The following is a 27,532-nucleotide window of genomic DNA, read 5'->3' as shown; positions in this document are numbered from 1 at the left end:
AGCAGGCTTTAAGCACTGCATTTACGTTTATAGAAAACTGGAAAGGGGGAAAATGTTTTTGATATGGAACTCACCATTGAGCATCATACGGTCAGTCACACAGAGGTCACTAATCATTCTTTTTCTTGTTTTTCAGTGAACGAGATAATTGGGAGAGACATGTCCCAGATTTCTGTTTCCCAAGGAACAGGGGCGAGCAGGCAGGCTCCCCTCCCGGGTCCCGATTCCCTGGATATAGGAAGATCTGATGGGCTCTGACAGTGCTCACTGCAGCCATGTGTCCACCACCATGTACTTCTCAGCATGTTTCTCTCCTTGGACGTTGGGTTTCCAACTCTGTGGCCTTCAGGACTGGCACCAGGAGTTGGGATCACTATATGTGGGGAAAGCATTCCTGCACCTCAGGCCTTGGGTAGATTTTGTAAAAGAACAGGAGCAGCATAGACTGAGCTTTGGGGAAATGAGCTTTGCTTTTTATATTTAAATAGGATACTTTTATATGATGGGTGCTTTGAGTGTGAATGCAGCAGGCTCTCCATTTCAGAGGTGCTGCTTTTGCAAGTGACCTGGTTGCTTAGCTATGATTGGTGATTTGTACTCCTTTATGGTCATTTGAAGGACTCTTTAGCTTTGATGATATTTTTAAAGTAGGAACTTTTGATAAAACCTTCCAGAGGCAAACATGAAAGAAAAAAAAAAAAAAGTTAAGTCCACACCTATGCCTCAGAAACTTAGCTTGTCCTAAAGCCTTTCATAGATTTATAGGAAATAAAGCCAAATGTAGCTCATACCTCTTTATAAAAGTAAACTGTTAAAGTACGAAGAGACCATTCCAATCATTAACGTGTTGGAATATAAAACATTCCAGAGCATAGCCTTTTTGTAACTTTCTAGGTAATCTTCCTGCAGTCTCTCCATACTGACTCCATGTTGAAATTGCTTTTTTCCCTCAGGGCCTTGGATAAGATAGCTCCATGTAAGGTGACTTTGAAAGGTGGGTTTTTTAGCTTGGTAGCTTTAATATCCTGCCATCCTGCAAACAAGTCAGCTGTGGAGTGCTTTTCCCTTTTGTGTCCTCTGGTCCCAGGCCTTTTCTAACTGGGAGTATCTGCATTTGGCTGTTCTGTAACCTTTGAAGTCACAGCCTCATGATGGTTTAGGCAAATCTGCTGGTTCTATCTCATCTCTAGAGGCCAGGCTGTGTCAGAAGCTAAGCACAAATGAGCTATATGCTTCAGAAGAGCAGAGAAAATACAGGACTCCAGAAGGGAAGCTTTTAAGATTCACAAGTGCATGGAAGGTTTATCCGTCATTCTGTTTACAGCCTAAAATGATTCTGGCCTACCCTCGTACCATCTGCATGGCCTAAAAACCATCCTTTTCCCCAAAAGGCTTTGAGGCAAACCCAAACAAGAGGTAGCATCATAGACCTGACCCTCCACACCAAAGATGCCCCGGTGCTGCTGCTGGTGAGGCTGGTGCCCAGGGCAGGTGCCAGCAAGAAACTCCAGCCTGCTGTCTACCAAAGGAGGTGCCCCAGTTGGGTGCTTTTTCCAAACCCTGCCCTTCCACCTCCCTTTAATGGGATTAGTACCTATTCCAAGGCTGGGCCCATTTCAAAGCACCTGAAGTTTGCAGTGTGTTTCCAATTGAAATCATGTAATTTCATTTATTCAGGAAGGAAATTTTTTGAGTGCCTATATGCGCGACAATGTGCTGAGCTGGTCAAGGGCTGGATGTTGTTACTCCAGGGGATTATGAGTCCTAGATGCCAGGACTCTCTATTGAGGCCAAGTAAGGCCCGGGCAGGGGGAGCTGGCTCATTGCCTACCACCTCTAGTCAGCCAGGTAGGAGCTGTTGACCTCCTACAGCATAAAGAAGTATGGTCTTTTTTTCCCCCTTCAAACCATGATTTATATTTTTCCCCTAAACCTAGTTAGAGCAAGATGTCTATCCTTCAGCAAATCACTCTGGTCCCTCCTGGAGCTGGGTGTTTTCCTGTTTTCTTTAAAAGTAAGTTTTGTGTCAGAGTGTGGATAGTGAGATTTGCTTCAGGGCCTGTAGTTGGCAGCCCACCGCTTCCTTTGGAGGGGGCTTCGAGAGGCGGCCCCTGACAGGAAGTTCCAGACAGCTGGCCGGACTTGCCTCCACCCTCTTGCCCCTGGGGTAGCTGCCTCATATGGGGTTCTTGCAAGAGTGCCCCTTGCAAGACCCTTTGGGGGTTGCTCTGCTGCCTTCAGGAATAAAAGCCTCTATGATCCAGAGTTGCTATGCACCAAATTTTGATGCCTTTTAAATACCTTGATGCCTGTAGCACTAGAAATGCTTTCCTATTTAAAATAAAAGTTCAATTTGAAAAGAGCTTTGTATAATACATAAGCAGTCTTGTATCATTTTGTAAAGTCTTTGGTTTAAGAATCAGTATTTTTTCGCTTTGCAGGTAAAGACTTTAAACTTCTGTGCCATGTTAAGTGGCACTAAAGCACACGTTCACTGGACTATGCAAATTGACTTCTAGTAGCAACACTGAGCAGCTGGGCCTGTCTTAGCACCTACCCTACCCCTTCCAACCTGTGCTACATCTTGGTTTGAGGAATGGGATAAGCAGCCTTTACTTACTAGAGATACAGAGAGAAACACGGCTGAGAACAGCTCTAAAGGGACTAGATGTCCTGTCTTCGGTTCACGTGCGGTGCTGCTGCGTGCAGTGCAGTCCACCCCTGCCCGGGGCTAACCACTGTCACCAGGGCCCTGGTGGGTCAGGCCAGGAAGCCCTGGAGTGGTGGTGGTGGTGTTCCAAAGACTGATTTATTTTAGGGAGCAGGGAGCGAGGGGAGGGAGACCCCGAGATCACCTGAGCCGAAACCAAGAGTGGGACGCTGAACCTCCTGTGCCACCCAGGCACCCCCACCGCACCGGACTTGGAGCCCTGCTTTTAATAATCAGAATAGATGGTCATCTTCAAGGCTCCGATGGGCTCAAGTTGAAACCTTCTATTTTATAAAATGGGTGATAGCTAAGGGATTGGTTCCGTGTTTACAGCACGTAGAATTGTGTTTTTTTTACACACTTTGTATTTGAAAACCTTGTATAGGAGTCTAGTGCTCCTTACACAACGTAACAAAGGGGAGAGCCAGCAATTCATGGTTCCTCAGTTACAGGGCTGAAATAAACGGTGACAGGTTAACAGTGTCCTGGAAATCCGCCTGAGTTTACCTCTGCCCGGGGCAGGTGTGGAACCCCACACTCTGGGGTCCAAAGCTAAGGGCACTTTGGCTTTTAAAAAGTCCACTTGGTTAGGAACCTTTGTTTATTTTACGGAGGAGTGAGTAGAGTTCCAAATTCCTTCCGAAACTTCAGTTCTGTACCCTCTAATGGGTGCAAAGGACATTCCACGATGTCTGCTGAGTTCAGGACAACTGGCCTGCCCAAGGTGTGCATAAAAAGTAGGCAGAAAGTCTTTAAAATTCAAGCCTGAGTTTTTCTGTGAGGGCCTCCTGCCCCCTAGTGTCCTCTGGGGATATTGCAGTGCAGTCCATCAAAATAGCCTGTGATTTTGCCACCTCATAGTCCTTGTGCCAAGCTGGAGGAGAGCTATTACCCTTAGACCCAAGGCACAATGTGGCCACTAAGGGTCAAGTATCCTGGGGGCTGGGGCCAGCGTTCTCTGCTTCCCTGCCCCCTGCAGAAGGGAAAGGGGAGGGCAGAACACTGGGATCTTTACACAGAAGCTCCCAGGAGTTATACGTTGAAGGCACCAGGGCTTACATTTTTTAAAAAGCCAGCCAGCCTGCTATGGACATCAGCCCCACAGATTCTGTGGGTATGGGGCACAGCCAAAACTGACCAAAGGCTCTCCTGGTGCTATTCAGAGAGGCCCGGATCAGGCCATCGGGAGGAGGGTAACACCATTCCACCCCCAGCCCTGCATGCAGGGTCCAGCCAGCAGCTTTGGGGTGACAGGCAGAGCAAAAAGCGGGAGATGGAGCTGGGGCTTGAGCTCCTCTAGGTGCTTTCTGAGAGCTCTGACAAGCCCAGAAAGCAGCCACCTGGTTGAGGGTAGTGGTTCTCTGGATGCCGAGACAGACATGATAAGACAACAGCCAGCTCTTACCTCCTGGCTCCCTCACCTACAAACACACCCACTCTTTGGGGGCCTGTAGCACAGTGCGAGGCAGGTCACCAACAGGCATCAAACTGGTGTAGTCATCAGGGGCTAACTGCAGAAGGGACAGAGATTTAGGGGAGGGAGCTCCAGGCTCAGCCAGGTTCCCAAGCCCTCCAGCCACACCTCACCTGATAGGCCTGGAAGACGCTGAGGAGATCCTTCATACCAGCTGTATATGGGACACCCTGCATACGGACCAGGGCTCCTGGCTGGGACAACACTGAGGTGGAAGCAGAGGCCAGGGCAGCAGGGGGTGTGGTGAGGTAGCCCACAGTGGTGGGGGAGACAGGGGGGCTAGGACGGGAGAGGCAGGGATTTAGGAGTGCAGTCCCACCTATGGCCTAGACCAAGACCCACCTCACTCTTCCCTTGTCTCCACCTTGTGCTTAGTTCAGTTCCTCCTCCCTAAAACCGCTGTCTCCAGAGTCCTCCCCATTCTAATTTGTCGCCAGTATCCTCCATACCGTACCTGTCACTCCCTTGTCCATCTTAGATTAAGTTGCAGCTCTTAACAGACCTTGGATCATCTGGCCCAGGAAGGGGACCATGACCCTCCGTCACACCAGAATGGGGGCAAGACTGGGGGGTTTTCTTAGCAGCTGGTACCTGGGGTAGTAAGCTGTGTAGTTCATGTAGAGTTGAGCGGCTGGCCCTGGGTAGTAGGCAACAGGGGTAGGGGCAGCAGGTACCCTGGCTGCTGGGAGCAGTGCTGAAGAGGGGTACAGAGCGGCCGTCTCAGCGGGAATGAGCGCTGGGGTGGCCTGGAACGTGGCGTAGGTGGGTGGTGAGAGGCCTGGAGGCAGAAGTAGAGAGTGCATCTGCAGGGAGCCCAGCACTGCCCTGGGTGAGGCAGCAAGAAGAGAGTCCCCACTGTAGAAAGCGAGGGTTATAAGAGCTTGGCCCCTACATGCCTCCTTTCCCAGCCCCTGGGACACTCACAGGGCAGCTTGCAGGGTGGAGGGGACATGCCACTGCGGCCCAAGGTGCCCCCCATTAGCACACGGCTCATCTCCTCTGTGGAGCAGGGGACCACTTCCACATAGCGTTCCTTCATCACTTTCTTATGGCAACGCTGAGCAGCAGCTAGGGCCCGTTCTGCTGATGTCATCTGGATGAAAGCATCGCCCGATGGCCGGCCCTGTGCACACGGTGGTCTTGTGACCAACCCGTCACGCGCTAGAGGGCCTCACTCCCAACCCCCCAGCCCTTCTCTAACCATGCAGGTCTCCCCACCGGCAGCAGCCTCACCTGCTGGTTGAGCACCATGTGCACACCGTGGGGCCGGATGTCAGCAGCTGCCTCCCCCAGAAAGCTCAGGATGTCTTCGATGGTGGCTGTGTAGGGCAGGCCTCGAAGGCGCACACAGTCTCTCCCAGTCCCAGTGGCCAGTGGGAAGGGGATGGGGAGCAGGGGAGCGGCGAGTGCGGGCAGGAGAGGGCTGGATGCATAGCGGTTCAGGACCTGGCCAGGAAGGCAGCAACAGGCCGGTGATGCCAAGTAGGGCGGGGGTACAGGGGGTTGGAAGGGGTCCCCGGGAGAAGCACATGGGGGGAGGGGGGACCTGGGTGCTCACCTGCTGCACCTCAGCCGCAGTGCTCCGGAAGAGTTCAATGTATCGCTTACCCAGCATGCCCTTGTGCCTGCGCAGCGCAGCCTGTGCCAGGTCCTCACAGGCAAAGAGGGCAAAGGCGTCACCGGTGGGCCGGCCGTCAGGGTGGCGCACAAAGAGCAGCCCATCCGCACCCCCCGTCACCGGGCACTCGGGCCCCAGAAAGCCTAGCACATCCGCCGGCCCAGCCGAGAAGGGCAGTCCCCGTAGCCTCAGTATCACTTGGTCTTCCCGGGACAGGAACCGAGCCACCTCTAGTGATGTGCCTTGGTGAGAGGCATGGGAGTCACCTACTGACTTCATTTGTGCCCTTCCAAATACCCAGCTACACCTGGCACGCAGGGGCGCAGAAAGGCGGGGGGGGGGTGGGCAAGGGGGGACACAGTCAAGAGCCAGGGGAGCCAGGTGTGGTTGGGAGCACTCACCCCCTGCGATCTTGACAAACTCTTCTCCTGTTGCTTTATACACCTGTGGGGACAGTGGGGATAGCCCATGGATCTCCAGCCCGGGGGGGGGGGGGGGCCTCAGCTCCGCCCTGCTTCACTCCCAGCCCGAAGCCCCACCTCAATATAGCGGACGCCCATGTGGTGCTTGTGTCTCTGCAGCGCTAGGTCCCGCTGCTCGCTGTCCACAAAGCGGATGAGGGCCTCGCCGTTTCTGCGGCCCTGGGCGTTGAGGCAGAGCGCTACACCTCCCCTGCAGAGCCAGGGCTTCGTCAGCGCCTGCTGGGCAGGCCTGCCCTCCCGAGCCCACCCACCGTGCCGTACCCACCTGGCAATGTTGAGTCCCTTGAAGAACCGAGCCACATCCTGGTCTGAGGACTGCCAGGGCAACCCACGGGCCCGAACCACAGTCTCACTGTCCACCGCATCGGCCTTGCTGCTGTGGGGGCAGGGCACAGTCAGAGCGGTCCAGCTCTTGGCGCCCCCCACCCCTGCCCCCACACTCACCAAGGACCTGTCTCGTATTTCTGCTTTACCACCTCTGCCTTCGAAAACAATTGACCTGAGAGGAGATGGCATGGGGGTCAGCAGGGTCTGGTGGAGGGGGGGGTCTCCCCACCAAGCTCTGCAAAAAGAGGACAGTTGAAGGGGATAAGGAGGTGACAAAGGAGCTTCTACCTGTGGTCTCTCAAAGAAGGTTAACAAGTGGGGACGGCGACTTTGAGGAAGTAAGAGGCAGACATTCACCCAGTCCTGAGAGCGGGTGACAGGTGGTGAGGGGAACCTTACCACTGGGCCCTTCAAGCAGGTGGAGGATGACAGCTACCATCGTCTTCACTTCCCAGACCCCAAAGTCATCCTCTGTGGCATCTGTCTCCAGCCCCAAGTCTATGAGCAGAGAAGTAACAATAAGGAAATCCCAACATGAGAGACAAACACGTTTGTTCTGATCCAGCTCATATATGCCTGTACAAGTCCCCATCCCAGACATGGGCAGACGTATGTCCCTATTTCAGACACACCCCAGCAAAGACACACAGGCATGTGTCCTCAAGGACTTGGCAGATAACGAAACCTGGCATTTGTTTGTATAGTCCTCCAGGAGGCACATCCTCAGGAACAGCCTACAGCTTCCCCTCCACCCCAGCCCTTCTGGGTCACCGATACCCTGTGCCATGGTGGCCACGGTGAGCTCCCTGGCAGGGCAGGCGCTTGGGTGCTGCACATGGAACTCTCTGCGGAGGTCGTAGAAGGAGAAGAAGGTGTCGGGGAGCACCAGGTTCTGGGGGCACATGGGAGTGGGCATGAATTGGGGGGAACTGAGCTGCCCTTCCCGCCCCCATGACAGGGGTCCTGGGAGCCCTACCCCCTGTTGTGCCCTCAGTGGCATACCTTCCTGGAGGCCTCGGGGTGCAGGACCTGTCGCAGCAGCTGCTGCCCATCAGTGCATAGCATGTAGGGGCCCCCGCCTAGCAGAGCCACATCCCCGCTCACCAGCTGTGAGAACTGGGGGTAGGGAGTGAGGAGAGAGACAGACACAGACTCACAGCTGGGCGGGCAGGAGGGAGGGCACAGGCTGCAAAGCTGGTTCAGCTAGATGTTCAGCCCTCCCCTGCCTGGGGAGAAGTTGGCCAGAGGCGGGGGCCTGGTTCTGTGTCCCTTTTCTCCCCCAGTCCGCTGTCACCTTCTCCAGGCCAAATGGGGGGGGGCAGTCACATATCACCCAAGCCCCCATCACACACACTCCCAAGAGCCTGGAGTGGGGCCAGAGCAAACACCTGGTGGAGTGGGACAAGCAGGTGGGAAGGGGCGGGGCAAAGCAGGTTAAACCTGTCCCTGACCAGGCACCACCCTCAGACAGGTGGGGGAGGCCCAATCCTGCCTGAGGCCCAGCAGGCTCATATGAGGTCAACGGCAGCCCCGCCTCTAGGTCTGACCAACCGAGGGGCAGAGAAAATCCAAGGACAGAGCTCCACACCTGGACGCCAGGGGCAGCATGAGCTTTGACCCACACCCTATCGACCGGCTGGCACTGAACTGTTTGCTCACAGAGGGGGTGGCACTTCTCAAGCTGCCAGCCCCGCCCCCCCAGCCTTCCTCCGTGCTGGAGAACAGGTAGAAGCACTAGGCACAGGCCCAGAGCGAGCCAACCCAGTTCTCCTTCAGCACACTCCCCAAGTAGGGTCTAACCTGGGAGCCCTTCTGCAACAGGACCAGGTTCAACACCTTTGTACCTCATCAAGAACCTCCCAAGTTGTTGGAAAATGAAACGATCTGCGCCTGTAAAGCACTTAAACTCATTACACTCGAGAGTCAGGCACAGGGTGAGTGCAGCAGCGGAGGTAAGAAAAAAGAAAACAGCTCAGGAACCGCCTCCCACTTCAGCCAGAGCTGGGAGGCACCCAGGGCCTTTGCACTCAGGAGACAGGTAGCCTTCAGGCGGGGTCCGGACAGCGCCCACGCCTGGCCAGCCGGCCGGGACAGGCCTAGACGAGCAAGCTTACACCTGGCGGCGTCCGCCTCGGAGGCAGACCCGCCCTACGCCCCCGCTCCAGCGTCTCCTAGGCGGGTGGGTGGGCCGAGGTCGCCGGCGGCAGGGACCGTGACCTATGGCCAGGACCGGGCCCCTCGGCCCTTTTGGCTTCCGACCGCTGTTCTGGGAGACCTGGCCAGGCAGGTTCCCAGAAGCGTCTCAGCCTCACAGCCCCGCCGGCCCTGGGAGGGGTCTCGCAGCTTCCATCCCACCGCGTCAGTAGGAGTGGATGCCTGGAAAGGCTGAAAAGTAAGGTGCCCCCAGGAAGGGCCGGCACACGCGGGAATCTCTGAAACTTTTAAACAACAGGAACTCGTCCTACAGCCCGGGCCAGTTGGTCGCAGCACGCCAGGCCTTGCCTCCTGCCGCCTCTCCGGCTGAGAAATGTCCCCGCGGCCCGGCCATGCCTCCACTCACCCGGGCCCCAGCACTCACCTGCTGCAGCACCTTGTCCAGCGGCTCGGCCCGCGCCAAGCTGTCGGCGCTCAGGCCGCTCGCCTCGCGGCACTGCGGGCTCAGTGCGGCCGCCTCGGCGCGAACCAGTGACTTGTGCAACGTCCCCACCTACGAGCGGCGGGGGAAACCGGTCAGCCACTGCTCCCCTCGGATCCTGAAACTCCCTGGGGACCCCAACCCCCCTCCCCCCCGCCTCACCGTACCTGACGGCTCCGCGGCTCCACCACTTGCCAGACTAAGAGGATCAAGTCGGTCTCGTCGGAGCCCAGGTCCGGCCCCAGCGCACCAGCCGTGGCTCCGAACAGTACGACCAGGGGTCCAGGCCCCAAGCGGGGGTCGGCGGCGGAGTCTGAGATGGGGTTGGGGCCCGGGGGCGGCGGCTGGGGAGGCGGCGGAGTCATGGCCGCAGAGGAAGGGGGCGCTCGGCCAGACACACGCGGACCGACGAGGCGCACGCACGCACCCGGCCGACGGCAGACACGAATCAGCTTGGGCGGGACACCGTGTGTCGGGGGCGGCACCTGCGGCCCGGCTGGCGCAGTGGGCGCTGCTGAGACCCGCCCGCGGCGCCCCGTGGGGCGGGGCGGCTACTGGCCCCCGCCCTCTCCGGGCGAGTTACCTGTCGGCCCCGCCGGCCACGTGACCGAGGCCGGCCCCGGGGAACAGAGGGGGAAGGCCGCTAGAGCCTCGCCCGGAGCGCGCGCGCTCAGACGCCGGGCCTGGGTGCGCGCTCACGGCCCGGACTCCCACTCCATCAGAGGGCCTTGCCCTACTCGATCTCGTCCTCTTCTCCGTCCCGCCCCACCATGAGGCCGGCGCCAAGAAAAATGCAAAAACAGGGGCCTTCTGCAGTCCACAGGGGTCACATGGAATTTGTGAAAATCACCAGGAGGCAGTCTAGGGGCTTTGGGGGTCACGACGGCCGGCCGGGGGATGATAGAAGTCACCAAAGAGGGCGGTGAATTACTGGCTATCACCCAGAGGCCTGGGGGGAGGTGGTCACCAGAGGCCAACTGGGTTGGGGGGGGAGGGTCGGGGATCAGCAGAGGTTCTTAGAGCGATGAGGTCGGGGGACGAGAGGTCACGGGGCAGGGCTTGTCCACACACGTGTGAAGACCTGGCCTTAGCCTGGCTCCGGGATGTGCCCGCGGTGCCAAAACAATAGGTGGTGTGCAGGCCTCGGTGCTGGGGAAGCAGGAAGCGCCCCGCTCCAACTCCAGAGAGCGCCTCTAGACGGGGCTGAGCCCGATGGTCCGGGCCCGGAGCCTCACCGCTACCCCACGTGGAGGCCGCTGCCTGTTTTCGTCGCCCTCCCCGCCTGACGACGGGCCCGTTGCCTGGAGATGTGAGCGCGCCGGCGGGTGGGGGCTAGCGGCGAACGTGTGATGTGCGCGTGCGGGCTGCATATCCTCCATCTCGTCTCCATGCGAGACCAGGGACTCAGTAAGGACAGTCCCGCATGGAGGGCTCCCAACACCCTTTCGCCCCGTCGTGCTTGGTGAGGCTCCTTTACGGCGCGTTTCCAGGCCGCGCCGGACTTCCCTAAGTGCTCCCCTTCATATGACTGAGAAACTGAAGAACCCGGCGGGAAGAAAGGACGTAGGGTTGCCAAGCCCGCGCGGACACTGAAGCTGGAGCCGCACCTCGCGCTTTCGGAAAAGCTGGGCGCTGCGTCCGGATGTTCGGACGATGGAGAAAGAGCCCGGTGGAGGGGGAGCTAAGGAGGCCTTGCCCATTGAACCCACACTTCATCGCGTCCCTACTTCACTATCGGATAAAGAGACCGAGGTGCCCAGTAAGGGCCGGGACTCGGCGGTCTGCGGGGAGTGCGAAAAAGGTGTTCCAGCAGCCTCGGGTTACGAGCGCTTCCTCGGGTATAGGCGGGGGCCCGCCCCTTTCCGGACCGCCCACTCCGGCGCCTGCCCGCTGGTCCCCACCCACGGAAGCGCTAGGCCAATCAGGCCGGGTGGGAGGGGGGAAAGTCGCTCTTCGGGTCCAGCTCCGCTCTAGATAAGCCTGGAATGTCAAATATTTGTTTGGGGGTGGGGCCCAACAGTGAAGTAAGGCTCCTCCCCTGCCCAGCCTGAAGCGCGCGTGCGCCTGGCGGAGTTGGGCCTTCATCCACGCCTTTGCGGCCAACGCCTCCTCACCCTAGGGGCTCTCCTAAAACTCCTTGGCGAGCATCCCTCCTTGTCGGGCTCCTGTCTGGGCTCCGGCTTCTACAGGACAGTCCGGCGTCACCACCTTGCCATCTGAGAGCTAACTCGATCTCGGTCTCAGCCTTCCCGGAGCCCCCATCCATTTAACCTCTAGACCTTCACGCTAGGCCCTTCCCTATTCTTCCTTCAGCGTGGGTCTCGAGGTCAGGTCTTCAGGGAAGCCGCCTTCTTGAGGTGACCTCTCCAGTGTGGCATCTCGAGCCATCCTGGCAGCGTGGGGGCAACTCCGCCCATCTCCAACCGCATGACAATTCCCGATGCTTGGACTCTTCTTGAAAAACTAAATTCATTAAAATAACGCTAGAGCCCCTGCTTTGCTGAGCTCCTTTACTCATCTTCAGATGGATCCTCCCAGATCACAGCATTAATACTAAACAACCCTCACTCCTTTCCCCCAACACTAAAGTAACTTCATAATAAATGACAATAAATCATTTATTGTGTCCTTACACCACATCCGCCCTGAACTCAGATCCCGGAGGACAGGCTCATTCCCAGGGCTTATCATTGCGCCTGGCTTGTAGTAAACTTGCTCAAGACTTAATGAACGAATGAATGGTTGTCTTAAGTGCTTTGTTTTGCATCATCAGCCTAGTAACTTTCAGCACTAGTAACCTTCCCTGGGGCTACCGGTCTTTTCCTCTAGGAGTCTCATCTGAGCTCTTTCCTCCCCTCCCAACCCATCCCTTGTCCTAGTTAACCCCTGCTCTTCTTCCAGATTTTCTCTGAAGGTACCTCCCTCTGTAGCAGGGGCCCCCACTGTGGTATGAGATTTCCTGTATTTCACTGGGCAGTGTCCCCCACCCCAACCCAGCTACTAGGGTTCATAAATCGTTAATGAATGAATTGAAGATAACATACGTGAAAGGGGTGAGCAAGGCTCCAAAGGTCCAGCCCGTAGCGTTTCCCAAACTATAATTCAGGTACTTGGGGGAAAGGAACTTGGTCCTGTGATCCAGGCCACATACTCGCGGAATCCCATCCTTATCTCAGCCCCTCGAGGCCTGCTATGGAGGCAACTGGCGCTCCAGCAGCTCCAGCAGCGGGTACGTGAAGGTCGGCGCAGATACCGGGTGGGGGTCCTCATGGGGGCCCCGGAGTGTGGCCGGTCATTTGGACCTGCAGGGCGTCCAGGAGTGGTGTAAAAGGGCCCTCTTTCCCTCCCAGGCCAGAAAATATCCCACTGTGGGAGAGGATTCTACGCTGGATGCCTTGTGGGATCCACTGCGGCGATCTACACTCGCCGGCTCAGGCCCATCCACACCCTCTGCGGCCCAGTGGACCGCAACTTGACCATCCGCAGCTACCCTTATCTCCTGGGCCTCCAGTGCCAGCGCACTGGGTTCCACCCAGGTTCCCAGCTGCGCGCCTTTGCCGAATCTTCGCTGAGTACCCACCAGAGGGCGCACTGACCCTGTCGCCCGAACCAGGCGTTGGGGGCTGGGAGGAGGAACTTGCACAGGAGAGCCCAACCGGGGGCAATGCTCCAGGACAGAAGTGAAAAGAGAAGGGCCTTGAGGCCGCCTCCCTCTGGTTTGAGCATCTTTGTGGCTCCTGGCTTCCTGGACAGAGGCCGTTTTTAAGCTTGGTTTTCAAGACCTCCAACCTCTCTGTTCCACTCCCACCCACCCTGTGCCCCAGAGACACTTACTGTGATTGTTCAGGTCTCCAGGCTGTTGCACATACTAAGCTCCCTACCTGGAGCACCCACCCACCTACTCATCCCTTTGTTTTCCTGGCAAATTCCTACTCATTCTTCAAGATCCATCTCGAATGATTCTTCTTCCAGGTAACATTCGTTGATGACTAAGCCAGGTTAGATAACCTGTTCTGGGGGCGCCTGGGTGGCTCAGTCAGTTGGGTGTCTGCCTTCAGCTCAGGTCATGATCCTGATGAGGAAGCAGAAGGCTGGCTGAAGACAAAGCATAAGCTGACACTCTGCAACCACCCCCCATCCCCCCCTCCTGGGTGGGACATATGTGACATTCTTCCAGGAATCTCCCAACTATCTTAATGTTAATGGCTTGCTAGAAGGGAAAAACAACCTTAAGTTGACAATGGCAAGGCCTCCAGTATCTTGTAGGTCCTCCTTAGCATATGAAAGTTCTTTTTCCTTACCGCCCCCCAACCCCATAGTACATTATCAGCCACCCCTCACACCCGGTGCTGCAGCTCTTTCTGCCCACGGTCCTGTTGCTGTGCTTTAATAAACCAGCATTCCGCACCAAAGACGTCTCAAGAATTCTTAGTTGTTGGGCGCCTGGGTGGCTCAGTCGTTAAGCGTCTGCCTTCGGCTCAGGTCATGATCCCAGGGTCCTGGGATCGAGCCCCGCATCGGGCTCCCTGCTCCGCGGGAAGCCTGCTTCTCCCTCTCCCACTCCCCCTGCTTGTGTTCCTGCTCTCGCTATGTCTCTCTTTGTCAAAAAAATAAATAAAATCTTAAAAAATAATAATAATAATTCTTAGTTGTTGGCTCCAGACTCCACCCCACTGAACCTAACCTATATTCCAAAACCCCATCGATCCCAGGACCCTGGGATCAAGCCCTGCATCCGGCGCCCTGCTCAGCGGGGAGCCTGCTTCTCCCTCTCCCTCCCGCTCCCTCTGCTTGTGCCCACGCTCTCTCTGTGTCAAATAAATAAATAAAATCTTAAAAAAAAAAATAGATAACCTGTTCTGTCATGATTTGGTCAGTGTTTGGCTCTGGCATCAGAGGAATAGGAGCCTGATGAACTGTGAGCTTTAGGGAGAATCAGTTGGCCTCCAAGTGGGCTCAGCTCTGGCTTAGAAGCCATGGTCTTGGTTGGGTTGCCCGAAGCCCAGGCACCCACCTGGTCCAGATAGGGCAGCTTGGAACTTGTGCGAGCAAGAGGGAATGCAAAGGGCCCAGTGTAACAGAGAAAGGGCAAAGGCTGTTGGCTGGATTCTCATCTGAGGCAGATAGCACTACCGGCCTGTGGACCTCTCAGTCCCTTATCTCCTTCTCCAGGTCTGACAGGCACCAACCAGGACCATATCCTGAAAGGGGAAAGTGTTAAAGAAGGGGGTGTATCACTCAATCATTCAGTATATGTTAAGCACCTGCTGTCTGCCTGGGACTGTGATGATGATACCCAGTAACCAAGAAGGCAGTTGCACCAGTAACAGGCAGGTGAAGGCTTCCTCTTCCATGGATTATATTCCGCTGGGAGTCAGGCAGGAGCTGCTTCAGAATCAATGGTCATGTCTGGTCTGAGGCCTAAAGGCAGAGCTCAGCTGAGTCCCCAAAACTGGGAGCTGCAGAGTGATCCCAGGGCAACAAGTGCAGAGGTCCAGAGCAAGAATGAGGTTGTCCTGTTCTAGGCAGCGAGGAAGCTGCTGAAGGTGGAGACAAGTGAGCTGAGGAAGAGGGGAAGTGAAAGTTGTGGGAAAAGTCCAGAGTCGCCTGCAGGCTCCTCATTCACTATGAGTGAGATGCCTATGATGCATTCAGTAGGGGCATTGTGAGTGGGGTTAGGCGGACAGTGATGGGCCTGATTTAATGTTTAATGGTGTCAACCCCATGGAGAACAATCCATAGGAATAAGGGCATAAATTGGGACATGAGCAAGGAGACTACTATGGGGATGAAAGTAGTTTGGCTTCGGGAAGGTAGAGCGGGTAAGACTTGGTGACCACCTGGTTGTGGGGTCTGAGAATCAGGATAGTATCTAGATTCCAGGTCTGCAGCCAAGGGGGATCATGTGGATGGCAAGGTCATTGTGAGAAGGGGGGATCCTTACCTTCTGATTCCTCTCCTCTCCACAGTGCCAGCACAGATCATTGCTGACTAGGTCTTGACATCCTCACCCCGCAATGGCTGTGGTTCCTATCATCCGCAGGGCCTGTGGAACTGAGACACCCTGTGAAGGGTCCATGGTCACCTGAGGCTGCTGGGCTGACAACACATTCAGACTGGCCACAGTCCAAGGCAGCCCAGGCCATCCTGATGCCTATCCTCCCTCCACTTAACCCTTGACTATGGACTCCTGCCTGTCCCTAATACCGGCAAAAGGATGTCTATGGTCTCCCACTGTGGACCTGCACTAGATTGGTCCTTAGCAACCCCTCTTTCTGGGGGCCAGGATGGAGGTGAGGGAGTCAGGGTTTGGGGTCCTTGCCAGGGCCTGAGGGAGATAGTTGGACCTTAAGAGAGTAGTGTACCCCAACCACCAATATGTTTCCCTATAAGAACACAGGAGGGGCAGGCCAAGAGGGTGAGTTGATTCATCCAGGAGTACTCTGAAAGGCTAGAAAGGGTCAGCCATTGGCCAAGAGGAAGGAAGGAAGGAAGGAAGGGGTGGGCTAGAAGTCTTAAGACCAGGGGATGATCAGGGTGTTGTCTGGCCCTCAGGAGGAAGTGTGTGGAGGATCAAGACTTTCTGTCTCCAAACATACTGGTCTCTGTATCCTAGAGTGACCCGTGGTGCTGGTCATATCGCCAGCTGTCAAATCTGCCCATTCTGTTTGCCTCTGATTCCTCCAGCAGGGAGTCTGTGTCCTCTCTGGATCCCCAGTTTGCGTGTAGTGGGAATGGTAGGTGGACTCCAAGGTCACAACACCTGTCCTGCTCTGCTGGGGAATCTGCCAATGGGCCATGGTCATAGGGTTGAGGTTCAAATCCACTTTCTCTGGGGCACTAGAACTGCTCAGTCTGGAGAGGTGACTCCATATTGCCCGAAACTAAAACTTTAGGCGGGGCAGCCCTCACACCTGGCCTCTACCTGTCCCACCCGCATTCCTAATCCCTGGACAGACGCAGGGCGCCCCTGGACCCCTTGCTTGAACCCACGTGCCGTCGGGGCAGGGTGTGAAGAATCGGTGTGGGGTCTGCACAAAGGTCCTGGTCAGCTCCCGGTCCCCTAAGGCCCAATAACTTTCCGGGATTCACTTCTCCTCTTCTTCCCCTTGCTCTAACCAGGGTCTCTCAGCAGCGGCGAGCACTGGACTCTGACTCCACCCTCGGCCCGACTCGTTCCAGAACCGGGGGTGAGGGTACACAAGGCTGGGTTGGGTATCCAGCAGCGGCGAGCTGGGTCCGACTCGTCCGGGACTGAGCAGAGAAGCCAGGCTGAACCCGGATCGATCGATGCGATCGATGCGCTCGGCGCGCGGCGCGGTCCAAGGAGGGGGCCTGGGATCCGCAGGGGCGAGGCGGCGAGCTCCGACTGTGAGGGACGTGCCCGGCGGCGAGTCCCTATTGGCAGGCCGTTTGGGGGAGGCGGATGCTGATTGGCCCGGCCGCCGCGGCCGAGTGCGGGCGGTGGGGTTAAGCGCGTCGCCGCCTCCCCGGCCTAGGCGCGAGCACAGAGCGCTGAATCCGCACCTCGGACCTGCAGCGGCGGTGTCACGCAATGGGTCTTCGCCTCTGTCCCTACCATGCGGCGCTGCTCCCGGGTGGCTTCCTGTGCCTCCTGCTCCTGGCGGATCCGGCGCTCCCGGTCGGACGTCCCCCCTCCGTGGTGCTGGGTGAGGCGCGCGTCCAGTCGTGGGTCCGTGTGTTCGTGGGTCCGGCAGGACGGGGTCCGGGGGCGGGGCGCTATCTTCCAGGGCTGCATCTGCTCTGAGCATGCGGTGGGGGAGCATATGACTGTCTTGCCCCCTGGGTCTGTCCGTCCACCTCCCGCCATGCTGCGTGCGGGTGTGGTCAACCTCTGCTCACCTTCCCCTGTAGAATATGGGGTAAGTGGGAGGGCTACGGTGCGGTTGTCCCTCAGTCCTCCTGTCTGCGTCAGCCCCAAAAGTTGCCTCGCTTTATGCCCATATTTTAGCTGGAGAGACCGAGGTCCTTTGGCCCCACTCCTGAGGATCGCCGGGGGCTCGGGTTTTCTCGGATTTGGTCCCCAGGGTCCTCATTGTTGGTTTGGGCATGGCTAGGAGGTTCTCTCGACCCTTCCAGCCCCGTATGTTTCAGGAGGCATTATTAAAAGGAAGCTTTTTGAGGAAAGAATGGCTCTCCTAGCCTACCACCGAGACTTCCCCCACCCCCAAACTTATCAAATGGGTGGCCTTAGGTCTGAGGGAGGAGGCTTAAGGGAATCTGAGGATGGCTAAAGACAGAGGTAAGGTTTGGGACAATGGCTATGAACAGACGTCAAGAAACATACCTGTACTCTTACCCTGCCAGACCAATTTGGACTGGGCTATATTGGGACTAGATGACCTCCCCTGCTTATCCCCTCCGTGGTCCTGGCCCCTGCAACTCTACAGGAGCCACAGTATTTCCTTGTGGTGGTGGACAGGGAAGAGACTTCTGTCTTGGGAGTCTTGGATGCTTCATTCAAGCATTGAGTTGGCGGCCAGCCAGGACTCCTAAAGGCACAGACATGTTACATATTGAATCTGCTACAGCATGACCCCCATGCTCTTTCTAATGGGAATATTTTAATGGGGATGATGCACATTGCAGAAGCGTAGGGTTGGCAGGCAGTGTGGTCCCAGGGGGGTCCCGCACCAGGAGCTCTAGGCCAGGAAATACCCCAGGGGGATGCTGGGCTCAGGTTCACCATGGTTATTTGGGCAGACATGGCCCTGCATTCCCTAAACTTGCAGGGATCCCCAGAGATGAGGTCTGTGTTGGGCAAGCACAGAGAGTCCACCAACCCAGTCAGGAAAGGTTTCTTTTTTTTTAAAGATTTTATTTATTTATTAGAGAGAGTGAGAGAGAGAAAGAGCACAAGAGGGGGGAGCGGGAGAGGGAGAAGCAGACTCCCTGCTGAGCAGGTAGTCCGACGCGGGACTAGATCCCGGGACTCCAGGATCATGACCTGAGCCGAAGGCAGTCGCTTAACCAACTGAGCCACCCAGGCGCCCCAGGAAAGGTTTCTTGGAGTGTGTAACTAGAGCTGAGGCCAGGAGAGAGTACCAGGAAGAGGAAACTACATATTAGAGGGAGGGAGGTAAGCAGTCCAGGCTGTCTGGAATGGAGTTGGGGAAGGAGTGGATTGCGCAGGGCCTGTGACTGGTTGGGTCATCTAGACTTTATCCTGTAGACCCACAAGGGGCCACAGGTAGGCCTCAGTTCTGAATATGAAGGGTATGGCATTGGGAAATGTGTGGTCCCTGATGCACGCAGGCTTTTTGCTTGGATCACTGCATTCATTAAATCATTCAGTTCTTGGTTGTCCTAGGTCACAGCAGAGGAGCCTCACACTCCACCCAGAGTCACAGAATCCTAATCTGCCTAGCTTCTCAGAGAGTGAAGGTGTTGGCATCAGTTCTGGGAAACCCCCTGGTGGGCAGTGGAAGAGCTGTTCCTGTGCACAGAGCAGGGACCTGACCTTGGCCATCAGAGGATCGGCATCCAAGGGTGACCAGCCTCTATGAGTGAAACCCAAATTGGTGGTAGAGGAAGCAGAGACCAGAGAAGTGATACAAAAGAAGTGGGCAGGAGGAAACTGTAGCAAGTCATTTCTGCCCCTCTCAGCTTCAGTCTCCTTGTCTGTAAAGTGGGCATTGTAAGGATGTTCTCTCCCAGTGTTATTTGCAGTGAAGGGTACATAGATGTCTGTTGTCCTAGTTTTAAGCAACATGGGGCTTAAGAAATCACCACACAGCCTGTGCAGGACAAAAGGCATTCAGGCACAACAAATCCGGTGGCTTCCTCATTTAGCCAATTCCTTTTTGGTGGAGACAGTGACCAAGGTCTCTGTGCTGTCATACTGAAGACTCCCCACTTCTGCATCTGTATTGTTAGGGGAGGTGAAGGCAGGTGCCACACCTCCCTCCCATGGTAGTCCTGAGGACACAGATGATGTACAGGGAGGGCATTCCCTCTTCAAGGCTGGGTTCACAGAGCCCCGAGAACCCTCAGGAGAGCCAAGAGCTGGTTGTTCACTCGGGGATCATGGATTCTAAATGGGGATGTGCTTGGAAGGTGTCAAGAGCATGGCATGTAGAAGCAGGTGAGGCCTGAAAGGTCAGTGGGAGCAAATATTCTGGGAAGGGCCTTAATGTTGGGCAGTGAAGCCAGGGGGATGGGTTTGAGTGTCACAAGGGCCCCAGGGCTCCGTGTAGACCAGGCTCTGTGTAGCTGGTCTGTTGAGCAGCTTGGGCAGAGAGAAGTTATCCTTGGGGCCTGGGCACACCACCCCTACTGGGCCATGGCTGGAATGCTGTGAGGTTTCAGGGTAGCCATCTCTGCCACAGGGGCCAGGTGTGCTGAGAGGCTAGGGCGCTCCACATGCTCTGCTCCCTGGAACCTTATGGGCTCTCGGGAGGCTGGCAGCCACCTCTGTTCACTGCCCCGCTGCACAGGCCTGTCCTGGAGTGCCTTCTCTGGATTCACTTTTGGTTGTTTAAGTGGCCCAGTGCTTTGTCCTGTTTCCCACTGCTTTGAGTGAACAAGGCCCTCCTCTGTAGCCTGGGACAGCTGTGGGTAGAAGGCCTATGGGTTCAAGCCTCAGGGGTCCCCAGCCTGCCAGGTCCAGGGCCTCATGCGTGCTCTGTGTCCCTCCGCAGTGCCCGGTGATTTGGGCAACCAGCTGGAAGCAAAGCTAGACAAGCCAACGGTCGTGCACTACCTATGCTCCAAGAGGACAGACAGCTACTTCACGCTCTGGCTCAACCTCGAACTGCTGCTGCCAGTTATCATTGACTGCTGGATTGACAACATCAGGTGGGGGCTGGGGCACAGACGCCGTGCTGCTCAGCGACCCAGCCGAGAGAGATCTCTAGAACCCGGTTCTGTCTCATCCCCACTTCAGCACACCCTGAGGTCACTGACCTCTTGCCCTTCTCCTTTCCTCAGTCTGAACGGCGCCATCTCTGCACCCTCCCAGACAGAACTTTCTTCCCTTTCCTGCAGCTCTTGTCCCTACCCTTTCCAGCTATGCCTTGTGCTTCACACCCTCTGCGTGAATTCTTTTTTTTCTCCTTAAGATTTTATATTATTTTGGGTGCCTGGGTGGCTCAGTTGGTTAAGAGTCTGCCTTCGGCTCAGGTCATGATCCCAGGACCCTGGGATTGAGCCCCACATTGGGCTCCCTGCTCAGCAAGGAGTCTGCTATTCCCTCTCCCTCTGCCCCTCCCCCTGCTTCTTCTCTCTCAAATAAATAAAGTCTATTAAAAGAAAAAAAAAATCCCTACACCTAATGTGGGGCTCGAACTCACAGTCTCAAGATAAGAACCCCATGCTCTACCGACTGAGCTGGCCAGGCGCCCCCTTACATGTAGATTCTATGCTCCAGCCCCTATTCATAGCCTCAGTATGGCCTCCACTTCTTCCTTGCCTCTGAGTTGGCCACTGGCCCCTCAGCTTCTTGTTCCTCCTGGGACATACCAGGTCTCCATGTCTTTGTACATGTGGTTCTTTCAGCCTGGAATCTACCTTTACACCCTTTGCCTGATAAATTCCCTCCCATTCACCCCCCTTTTTTTTTTTAAGACTTTATTTATTTATTTGAGAGAGAGAGAATGAGAGACAGAGAGCACGAGAGGGAAGAGGGTCAGAAGGAGAAGCAGACCCCCCGCCGAGCAGGGAGCCCGATGCGGGACTCGATCCCAGGACTCCAGGATCATGACCTGAGCCGAAGGCACTCGCTTAACCAACTGAGCCACCCAGGTGCCCCCCCCATTCACCCTTTAAAACCTGAGCCTGGTCCTTCTGGAAAGTTTCCCTTGCCACTCCCCAGAGCTCTTAACCTTTCCTTCCTCCAGGCCACATGCCTATTTCCTTTCATCCTTATCAGGTGCCAAACTTTGCTTTGAAGGATGTTTCCCTGCTAATAAGATAATGTTCTGGGAATGACTGCTTATCGAATACAGGCACTGTCCATATTATATACTTTCTTTCATTTAATCTTATAGCAACCCTGTGAGACAGGTACTGTTTTCAACCCTGTTTACAGATGAGGAAATCTGGAAGCTCAAAGATTACAAAATTGCCTAGGGTCACTTAGCTAATAAGTGGCAGAACCAAGACTTAAACCCAGATTGTGTGACCCTGAGCTAAGACCCAGCTCCCTGAAGACAGAGGTTGTCTCTCTTTTATCTTTATAGCAGTAGAACCAGGAACACAACTGGTGCTCAGTAAATGTTTGAGCTGAATGGAGTCTCACAAATTAAATTTTTTTCCTGGAGACATACTAGCTGGTTCTCCAGGTGCCTTGCCTTTCCCTGTTGTTTATGACATCTGCTTTGTTGACTTTTTCCTCTTCTGTACGTGATCAGGGTTATTTCTGGGCTGTTGATCTGCAGTTCTATTTTTATACGAGAGACATGGTCTCAGGTACTGCCAATGGGAGGTTCGGGATGATACTGAGAGGGGCTTGTCTACCTTCATTGGACATCTGACCTGTTTAGAGCTGCTTTGGCTTTGTAGAAAGTTTTCTACACTTTGCTGAGTGGCCATTGGGTTCATCCACAGATTGCCCTAGAGAAAATGGGTCCCCAGGACCTATTATTTGGGTCAGTGTTGGGTATCTTGTCAGCTTTCTGTGGCTGATCTTAGGGGGTTAGGACTCAGGGCCACCAAGGATCACAGGTCTAGCCTGTGTTTCCTTGGGTACATTTGTCTCCTTGGTATCAGGGAGGCCAGAACAGGGTTCCCGGCCTAGCCACAAAGCCTTCCTCCTGTCTCCCACCGCCCTGTCCCATCATCTTCCAGGACTTGTCCGTCCATCCACATAGCAGCCACAGGTGTTTGGGCCTTAGGGTGGGGGTTGCTCTGTTTGGTTCTGTTGTGTGCTACACTTACCCTCCCCTTTGCCTGTGTCGTGTTGGGTGGCAGGAGGTGAATCCACGAAGACGGGGCAGTGGGAGCACGCAAGATTAGGCTGACTGCCTTTGGGTCAGGTGTGATGTGGATGGCAGAGCCAATCTCCCAACCAAATCCAAGACCTGCATTCTGAGATGGATGACATTGAGAAGGAAATACTGCCTTGACGGGGGTCCTTGGGTTAATCTTTGGAATGCGTCTTGGTTGGGGTCTCAGGTGGATGTGGTTACTCTGATCTGTGCTTCATAAACTTGCTTTGTTACTTTTTAGTCTCCCCTATACTTGCCAAACATGAGGATAGTAAGGGAATAGGACTCAAGACACAGGGCAGTATTAGGACACACCAGGTTCAGTGTCACCTCTGGATCATCAGCTCAATATCCTCCCCTGATAGGCTGGTCTACAACAGAACATCCCGGGCCACCCAGTTCCCAGATGGTGTGGATGTGCGTGTCCCTGGCTTTGGGAAGACTTTCTCACTGGAGTTCCTGGACCCCAGCAAAAGCAGTGTGGGTACGTAGCCCTTCCTCATGCCCTCCAGGGAACGGAGCTGGAAGTTCTGCTATATTCCCAGAGTGGGAGAAATGCTGTTAGTTTGAAAGGGTAGCCTGTAAACTGTCTCAGCAGTGTAGCCACTGAGCCTTATAGCACTCCTTTGGGGATCTTCTACAGCAGATGTCACAGTATCCTTGTTGGGCGTGGTGTTGGGGGCAGGCACTGGCTGTACTCGCCCTAATTCCCATACATTACTGTCTGCAGGTTCCTATTTCCATACCATGGTAGAGAGCCTTGTGGGCTGGGGCTACACACGGGGTGAGGATGTCCGGGGGGCCCCCTACGACTGGCGCCGAGCCCCAAGTAAGTGGTCACTCTTGCTTCTTCCCTGACATCTTGGGAGGTGGGGACGAGGAGGTCACAGCCACCATAGGCCCTGGGCTCTCCCCTGCCTCCAGGGCCTCTCGTGTCTATCCCAGCGGTCACAGCTGTCACCCCTAGTCAATCTGTTCTGTCCCTCCCCATCCCTCACCCCAGGATTTCTGGGCCTCTGAGCCCTGGGGAGAGCTAATGAGGCTGAGGAAGAGAAAAGGAGCTCCTAGGTTTCCTCCCTTCCTGGACAGGGAGGGGAAACCAAGCCATTCCCACTTAGATTTTAAAGATTTTTTTTTTTTAATTTTTCTTTTTTTTTTTTTAAGATTTTATTTATTTGCGAGAGAATGAGAGACAGAGAGCATGAGAGGGAGGAGGGTGAGAGGGAGAAGCAGACTCCGTGCTGAGCAGGGAGCCCGATGTGGGACTCGATCCCATGACTCCAGGATCATGACCTGAGCCGAAGGCAGTTGCTTAACCAACTGAGCCACCCAGGCGCCCAACCCCCACTTAGATTTTAGCATTTTCCTCACCCACCTAGTCCTGGATCTGGCCTGAAGAACATTTAGTGGTTCAGGCCCCAGGACCCTTCCTTCCTGACCACTGCCTGGCTCTGGCCTACAGATGAAAACGGGCCCTACTTCCTGGCCCTCCGGGAGATGATCGAGGAGATGCACCAGCTGTATGGGGGCCCTGTGGTGCTGGTTGCCCACAGCATGGGCAACATGTACACGCTCTACTTTCTGCAGCGACAGCCACAGGCCTGGAAGAACAAGTACATCCGTGCGTTCGTGGCACTGGGTGCGCCCTGGGGGGGCGTGGCCAAGACTTTTCGTGTCCTGGCCTCAGGTAAGACCCTGTCTGACCTACCCGATATGGGGGCTGATGTGTCAGGAATGGTGCCCTCTCTTTCCTTCAGCAATGTCCTCCTGGGCAGCCTCATGTCTTTTCTCTTGGGTGAGGATCCTTCTTTCTCCAGAGCAGTATGCTTTTCCAAACATCTCTTTTTCCAAAAGAGAGCCTAACGCTACTTAATTTCGTCTCTCTAGTTGGTGTCCTTGGTTATCTGTGTACATTTTTTTTTCCAGCATGTTCATGCACTGGCCCAGCTGTTGGTCACACAGGTACTTGTGCCTGTGTGTACACACATAGGCTGTGCTCTGGCCTGGCTGGCCTAACTTGGTTTGACCCAGAGTTCTTTGGGGGAGCCTTCTCCCTATCTTCATGCCCACCTTTGCCCCATGGAAGGAAGGTTGGGCTACAGTTTCCTGTTTATGAGTTACACCTCCATCTGTGGCAGTGGGGAGCCTCTGTGGGTAATGCAGGGAGGAAGCAGGTGCAGATTTCTTTGGGCCTGCTTGCCTGGCAGGGGGGAAAGCCACCTCCTTCCCCATTCCTCCCCAGTTCACCTGCCTTTTCATGACTGTCAGAGCCTGCCAGCTGTAGCCGTGGGGCTTTCCTCCCTCCCTCTGCTAGGACTGGGGGTGAACACACGGCCCCTTACTTTAGGAGCCACGAGCCATGGCTATGCTAAGCATCTGAGGAGTTTTCTTCCTCATATCATCAGCACTGCCTGACCTACTTGTTGGTCAACTGATAGTTGCCATCACGTTAGACTCAGTGTAGTGACTGTGGATTGGCTGGACAGTGAATCCAGATATAGTGAGGACTCATTACAGCCACATACTCGGTCCAGCCTGGACCTGAAAGGACAGATGGGGGCATGCCTGAGTTTGAGACAGGAGCTGTGGTTGGGCTCAGGTTACAGCCTTTCAGAGCCTCCCTGTGAGTCCCCTTAGAGCTGTGCCTCAGATTCTGGGGAACTGTTCTGGCAGGCCCTGACAGGGGGGTGGTAGTCAGGGACTAACTAGGGGCTTCCTTTTCCTCAGGGGTCCTACAGCCAGACCCCACAAGAGCTGAAGGCCTGTGGTCAGTCAGAGAGGTGGGGTGATGGGTGGCTGTGGGTCCTGAATACATCAGACGGCCCCTATTTCCAAGTTCCAGCTCACTCCCCAGAGGCCTCACTGGCTGTGTGGTTGGCATTCCTGTGTGAGAAGGGTTCTCGTTCTGCCTGCAGCCTCCCCTCCTGCCTCGTCTCCTGCAGGCCTGGCTGCCTGGGTCAGTGACAGTCCGATGAGTGGGATACGACCAGGGCTGGCTGGCGGCAGGCCTGAGACTGAGCCTAGGAAAAGAAAAACATTTTCCTAACTCCGTGTAAGCAAAGGAAAAGAGGAATGTGTCCATGGGCTGCCAACATGCTGATTCACCTTCAGCAAGGTCGGTGCCCACAAGCCTGGTGACAAGCGCTCAGTGGAGGGTACTGCTTACACAGTGAATCACCTTGTGCGTATGTGCTGCCTAAATCCCTGGTGATGAAGTGCAGAAGGAAAGAAACAAGGCCTGGTCGTGTGCTTCCCAGATGGAGCAAAAATAAAGGGAACATGGGAGGTGCAGTGACAGCGTGGAGGCGCTGGAGGGCTGACTGGGCCCCTCCCTCCCCTCCCCGGGGCCCCACAGAGGCCCAGCGGCAGCTTGCGTTCCTGAGCACAGACTGAGCCAGCCCTCTCCCTGCAGGAGACAACAATCGGATCCCGGTCATCGGGCCCCTGAAGATCCGGGAGCAGCAGCGGTCTGCTGTCTCCACCAGCTGGCTGCTGCCCTACAGCTCCGCCTGGTCGCCCGGCAAGATCTTCGTGCGCACACCCACCACCAACTACACGCTGCGGGATTATCGCCGCTTCTTCCAGGACATCGGCTTCAGAGACGGGTGGCTCATGCGGCAGGACACGGAGGGGCTGGTCGAAGCCACGGCGCCACCTGGCGTGCCGCTGCACTGCCTCTACGGCACTGGGGTCCCCACGCCAGACTCCTTCTACTACGAGAGCTTCCCGGACCGCGAGCCCAGAATCTGCTTTGGCAACGGCGACGGCACCGTGAACTTGCAGAGCGCCCTGCAGTGCCGGGCCTGGCGCGGCCGCCAGGAGCAGCCAGTGTCTCTGCAGGCGCTGCCGGGCAGCGAGCACATAGAGATGCTGGCCAATGCCACCACCTTGGCCTATCTGAAACGTGTGCTCCTTGGGCCCTGATCCGTGCGCCGGGCAGGGCTGTGGGACGGCCTGGCCACGGCCGCTTCTCTTGTCCTTCTGGGCTCTCGCCGCCCGGGAGTTCAGCAGCTCGGGACTGACTGCCTCAGGTCCTCAGTCTCGGGTTGCGACACGTCTGCCACTGGGAAGTGCTGTTTCTTGTCCTTCCTCTGTGGGAGGGAGGAAGGAAGAAAGAGTCTGGACTCACTTGGGGGATCCTTGCTGGAAAGAATGCTGCTGCTGTTGGAATTGCTGTGACCTCAGGACTGGCTCCGCAGGAGGGTTGGTGCCCCAATCCTGAACTCAGGGGCCATTTGTTCTCATACCCCTGTGGCCTTTTCACACTCACCCACCAGGCCCTGGTCCCTCAGTCTTCCTGTGAGGGCTATTACTGAGCTGTGGTCCCTGTCCCTAAAGGTCCCAGGGATGGACTCCTGGTCCCTACGGTGATCTTCCCACAAACTGGCCACAGGTAGGCTTGCTACTGGCTGTGAGTGGCTGGAGCTGCTGGCTTCCCCGTGGCCTAGTCGCTCAACAGCCTGACTGTGGCTTTCTGGAGGCAGCCTGGTTCCTCCTGCAGACAGGGGTGAGTTGTGTTCTCCGTGGTTCCCAGGTCCTGGGGCATTCACTCCTACCTCCCTCACCTCCAAGAAGAGCCTAGCTCGGGATTGGGCAGCAGGTGGCCCTCCATTTCTTGGAGGTGCTGTCCCAGGAGGCTTGATTCCCCTTGGTTGTGTTGTTACCCACAGTATTGATGCTGGTTCCCTTTGCCCTGGGGCTGTGGTTCAAGGATGAGAGCAGTCTCATAGCCTTTTAGGTACTCATGAAGAAAACTCAAGGAAGTAGCTAAGGCCGTTCAGAGGTACCCTGAGCTGCCCTCTTGATAACCCCACCACCACATTACCACCCTGCCCTGGGGTTTTTCTAGCACCCAGGTGGGCTGGCACAGGGCTGAGAGGAGGTAGGGCTCTTGCCCGTCTTCCTCAGCACCTACTCCCACCAGGCAGCTCACTGGTGTTTAGTCTGCAGAGACTAGCCCCGAAACTTGAGTGGGCCCCTGAGAGAGCCAGGTGGCTTGGGGCTCCCCGGGTAGTTTTTTGTCTGCTCCAGAGGTGCTTCATGGATCTTCCTATGATAGCAGGGCTGGAGAGTCTGGATCTGCCTTGGTGGCAGTCATCTCCAAGTGGGCGATGGCTGTAGGCCAAGACTCGAGTCTAGCCTCTAGGATGGGACCCCAGAGCCACAGTCGGGCCGGACTGGGCTGCTCTCCCACCAGGTTTCTGTGGAGCTGGATTTTCTCTTTGGGAACATACCCAGCATCTCTCTCCTTGTATTCCTGGATGGTGGGCCCCTCATGGAGCTCTAAGCAGGCTGTACCTTGATTCTGGCAATAAAAATATTCTGGATGCTGTAAAGTA

General features: G+C 55.8%; 3 protein-coding genes across 10 annotated transcripts in view; 2 read left to right on the top strand and 1 right to left on the bottom strand.

Moving 5' to 3' along the window:
* The window catches only part of NFATC3 (nuclear factor of activated T cells 3), a 121,172-nt gene extending 118,810 nt beyond the window's left edge, over positions 1–2,362 (top strand). For 5 of the 6 annotated variants that reach the window (XM_064580695.1, XM_054511286.2, XM_054511287.2 and 2 more), the window contains one exon: positions 137–2,362. In XM_064580695.1, the coding sequence (XP_064436765.1) occupies positions 137–258 (122 nt within the window). In that variant the 3' untranslated portion in view covers positions 259–2,362. The remainder of the gene's footprint in view (positions 1–136) is intronic. The other variant, XR_010408059.1, reaches the window with a different exon arrangement.
* A 498-nt stretch (positions 2,363–2,860) lies between these two features.
* On the bottom strand, positions 2,861–16,601 carry ESRP2 (epithelial splicing regulatory protein 2). Its single transcript, XM_045890867.3, has 17 exons — positions 15,191–16,601; positions 14,511–14,807; positions 9,414–13,318; positions 9,190–9,318; positions 7,614–7,727; positions 7,389–7,503; positions 7,011–7,109; positions 6,729–6,783; positions 6,550–6,660; positions 6,342–6,474; positions 6,204–6,246; positions 5,743–6,044; positions 5,418–5,630; positions 5,109–5,307; positions 4,776–4,962; positions 4,298–4,463; positions 2,861–4,221 (listed from the first exon to the last, which is right to left on the bottom strand). Exons 3-17 carry the CDS (start codon positions 9,609–9,611, stop codon positions 4,132–4,134), a joined length of 2,154 nt encoding a protein of 717 aa, XP_045746823.1. The 5' UTR covers positions 9,612–13,318; positions 14,511–14,807; positions 15,191–16,601; the 3' UTR covers positions 2,861–4,131.
* An 84-nt stretch (positions 16,602–16,685) lies between these two features.
* Positions 16,686–27,532, top strand: PLA2G15 (phospholipase A2 group XV). 3 transcript variants are annotated; one of them, XM_045890862.3, is made up of 6 exons: positions 16,687–16,916; positions 19,908–20,064; positions 22,559–22,677; positions 22,924–23,022; positions 23,781–23,880; positions 25,606–27,532. In XM_045890862.3, exons 1-6 carry the CDS (start codon positions 16,802–16,804, stop codon positions 26,213–26,215), a joined length of 1,200 nt encoding a protein of 399 aa, XP_045746818.2. In that variant the 5' UTR covers positions 16,687–16,801; the 3' UTR covers positions 26,216–27,532. The 3 variants fall into 3 exon arrangements, with proteins under 3 accessions (XP_064436781.1, XP_045746818.2, XP_045746817.2); XM_045890861.3 differs by having other exon boundaries at positions 16,688–16,916; positions 23,656–23,880; XM_064580711.1 differs by lacking the exon at positions 22,924–23,022 and having other exon boundaries at positions 16,686–16,916; positions 23,656–23,880.

The sequence above is a fragment of the Mirounga angustirostris genome, unplaced genomic scaffold, assembly GCF_029215605.1.
Source record: "Mirounga angustirostris isolate CCGP_5_RB_7025 unplaced genomic scaffold, mMirAng1.0.hap1 SCAF_16, whole genome shotgun sequence".
Classification (NCBI taxonomy): domain Eukaryota; kingdom Metazoa; phylum Chordata; class Mammalia; order Carnivora; family Phocidae; genus Mirounga; species Mirounga angustirostris.
The sequence above is the reverse complement of the archived record's forward strand: the minus strand, read 5'-3'. Positions and strand labels throughout refer to the sequence as shown.

Excerpts from the sequence above, each read along its gene's own strand:
- PLA2G15 (XM_045890861.3), top strand. The coding sequence starts at position 16,802 with ATGGGTCTTCGCCTCTGTCCCTACCATGCGGCGCTGCTCCCGGGTGGC. Across the intron at positions 16,917-19,907 it reads TCCCCCCTCCGTGGTGCTGG|TGCCCGGTGATTTGGGCAAC; the intron begins GTGAGGCGCGCG and ends GTCCCTCCGCAG. Across the intron at positions 23,881-25,605 it reads TTTTCGTGTCCTGGCCTCAG|GAGACAACAATCGGATCCCG; the intron begins GTAAGACCCTGT and ends CTCTCCCTGCAG.
- ESRP2 (XM_045890867.3), bottom strand. The coding sequence starts at position 9,611 with ATGACTCCGCCGCCTCCCCAGCCGCCGCCCCCGGGCCCCAACCCCATC. Across the intron at positions 9,319-9,413 it reads TGGAGCCGCGGAGCCGTCAG|GTGGGGACGTTGCACAAGTC; the intron begins GTACGGTGAGGC and ends CGCCGCTCGTAG. Across the intron at positions 6,475-6,549 it reads AAGGGACTCAACATTGCCAG|GGGAGGTGTAGCGCTCTGCC; the intron begins GTGGGTACGGCA and ends CTGGCTCTGCAG.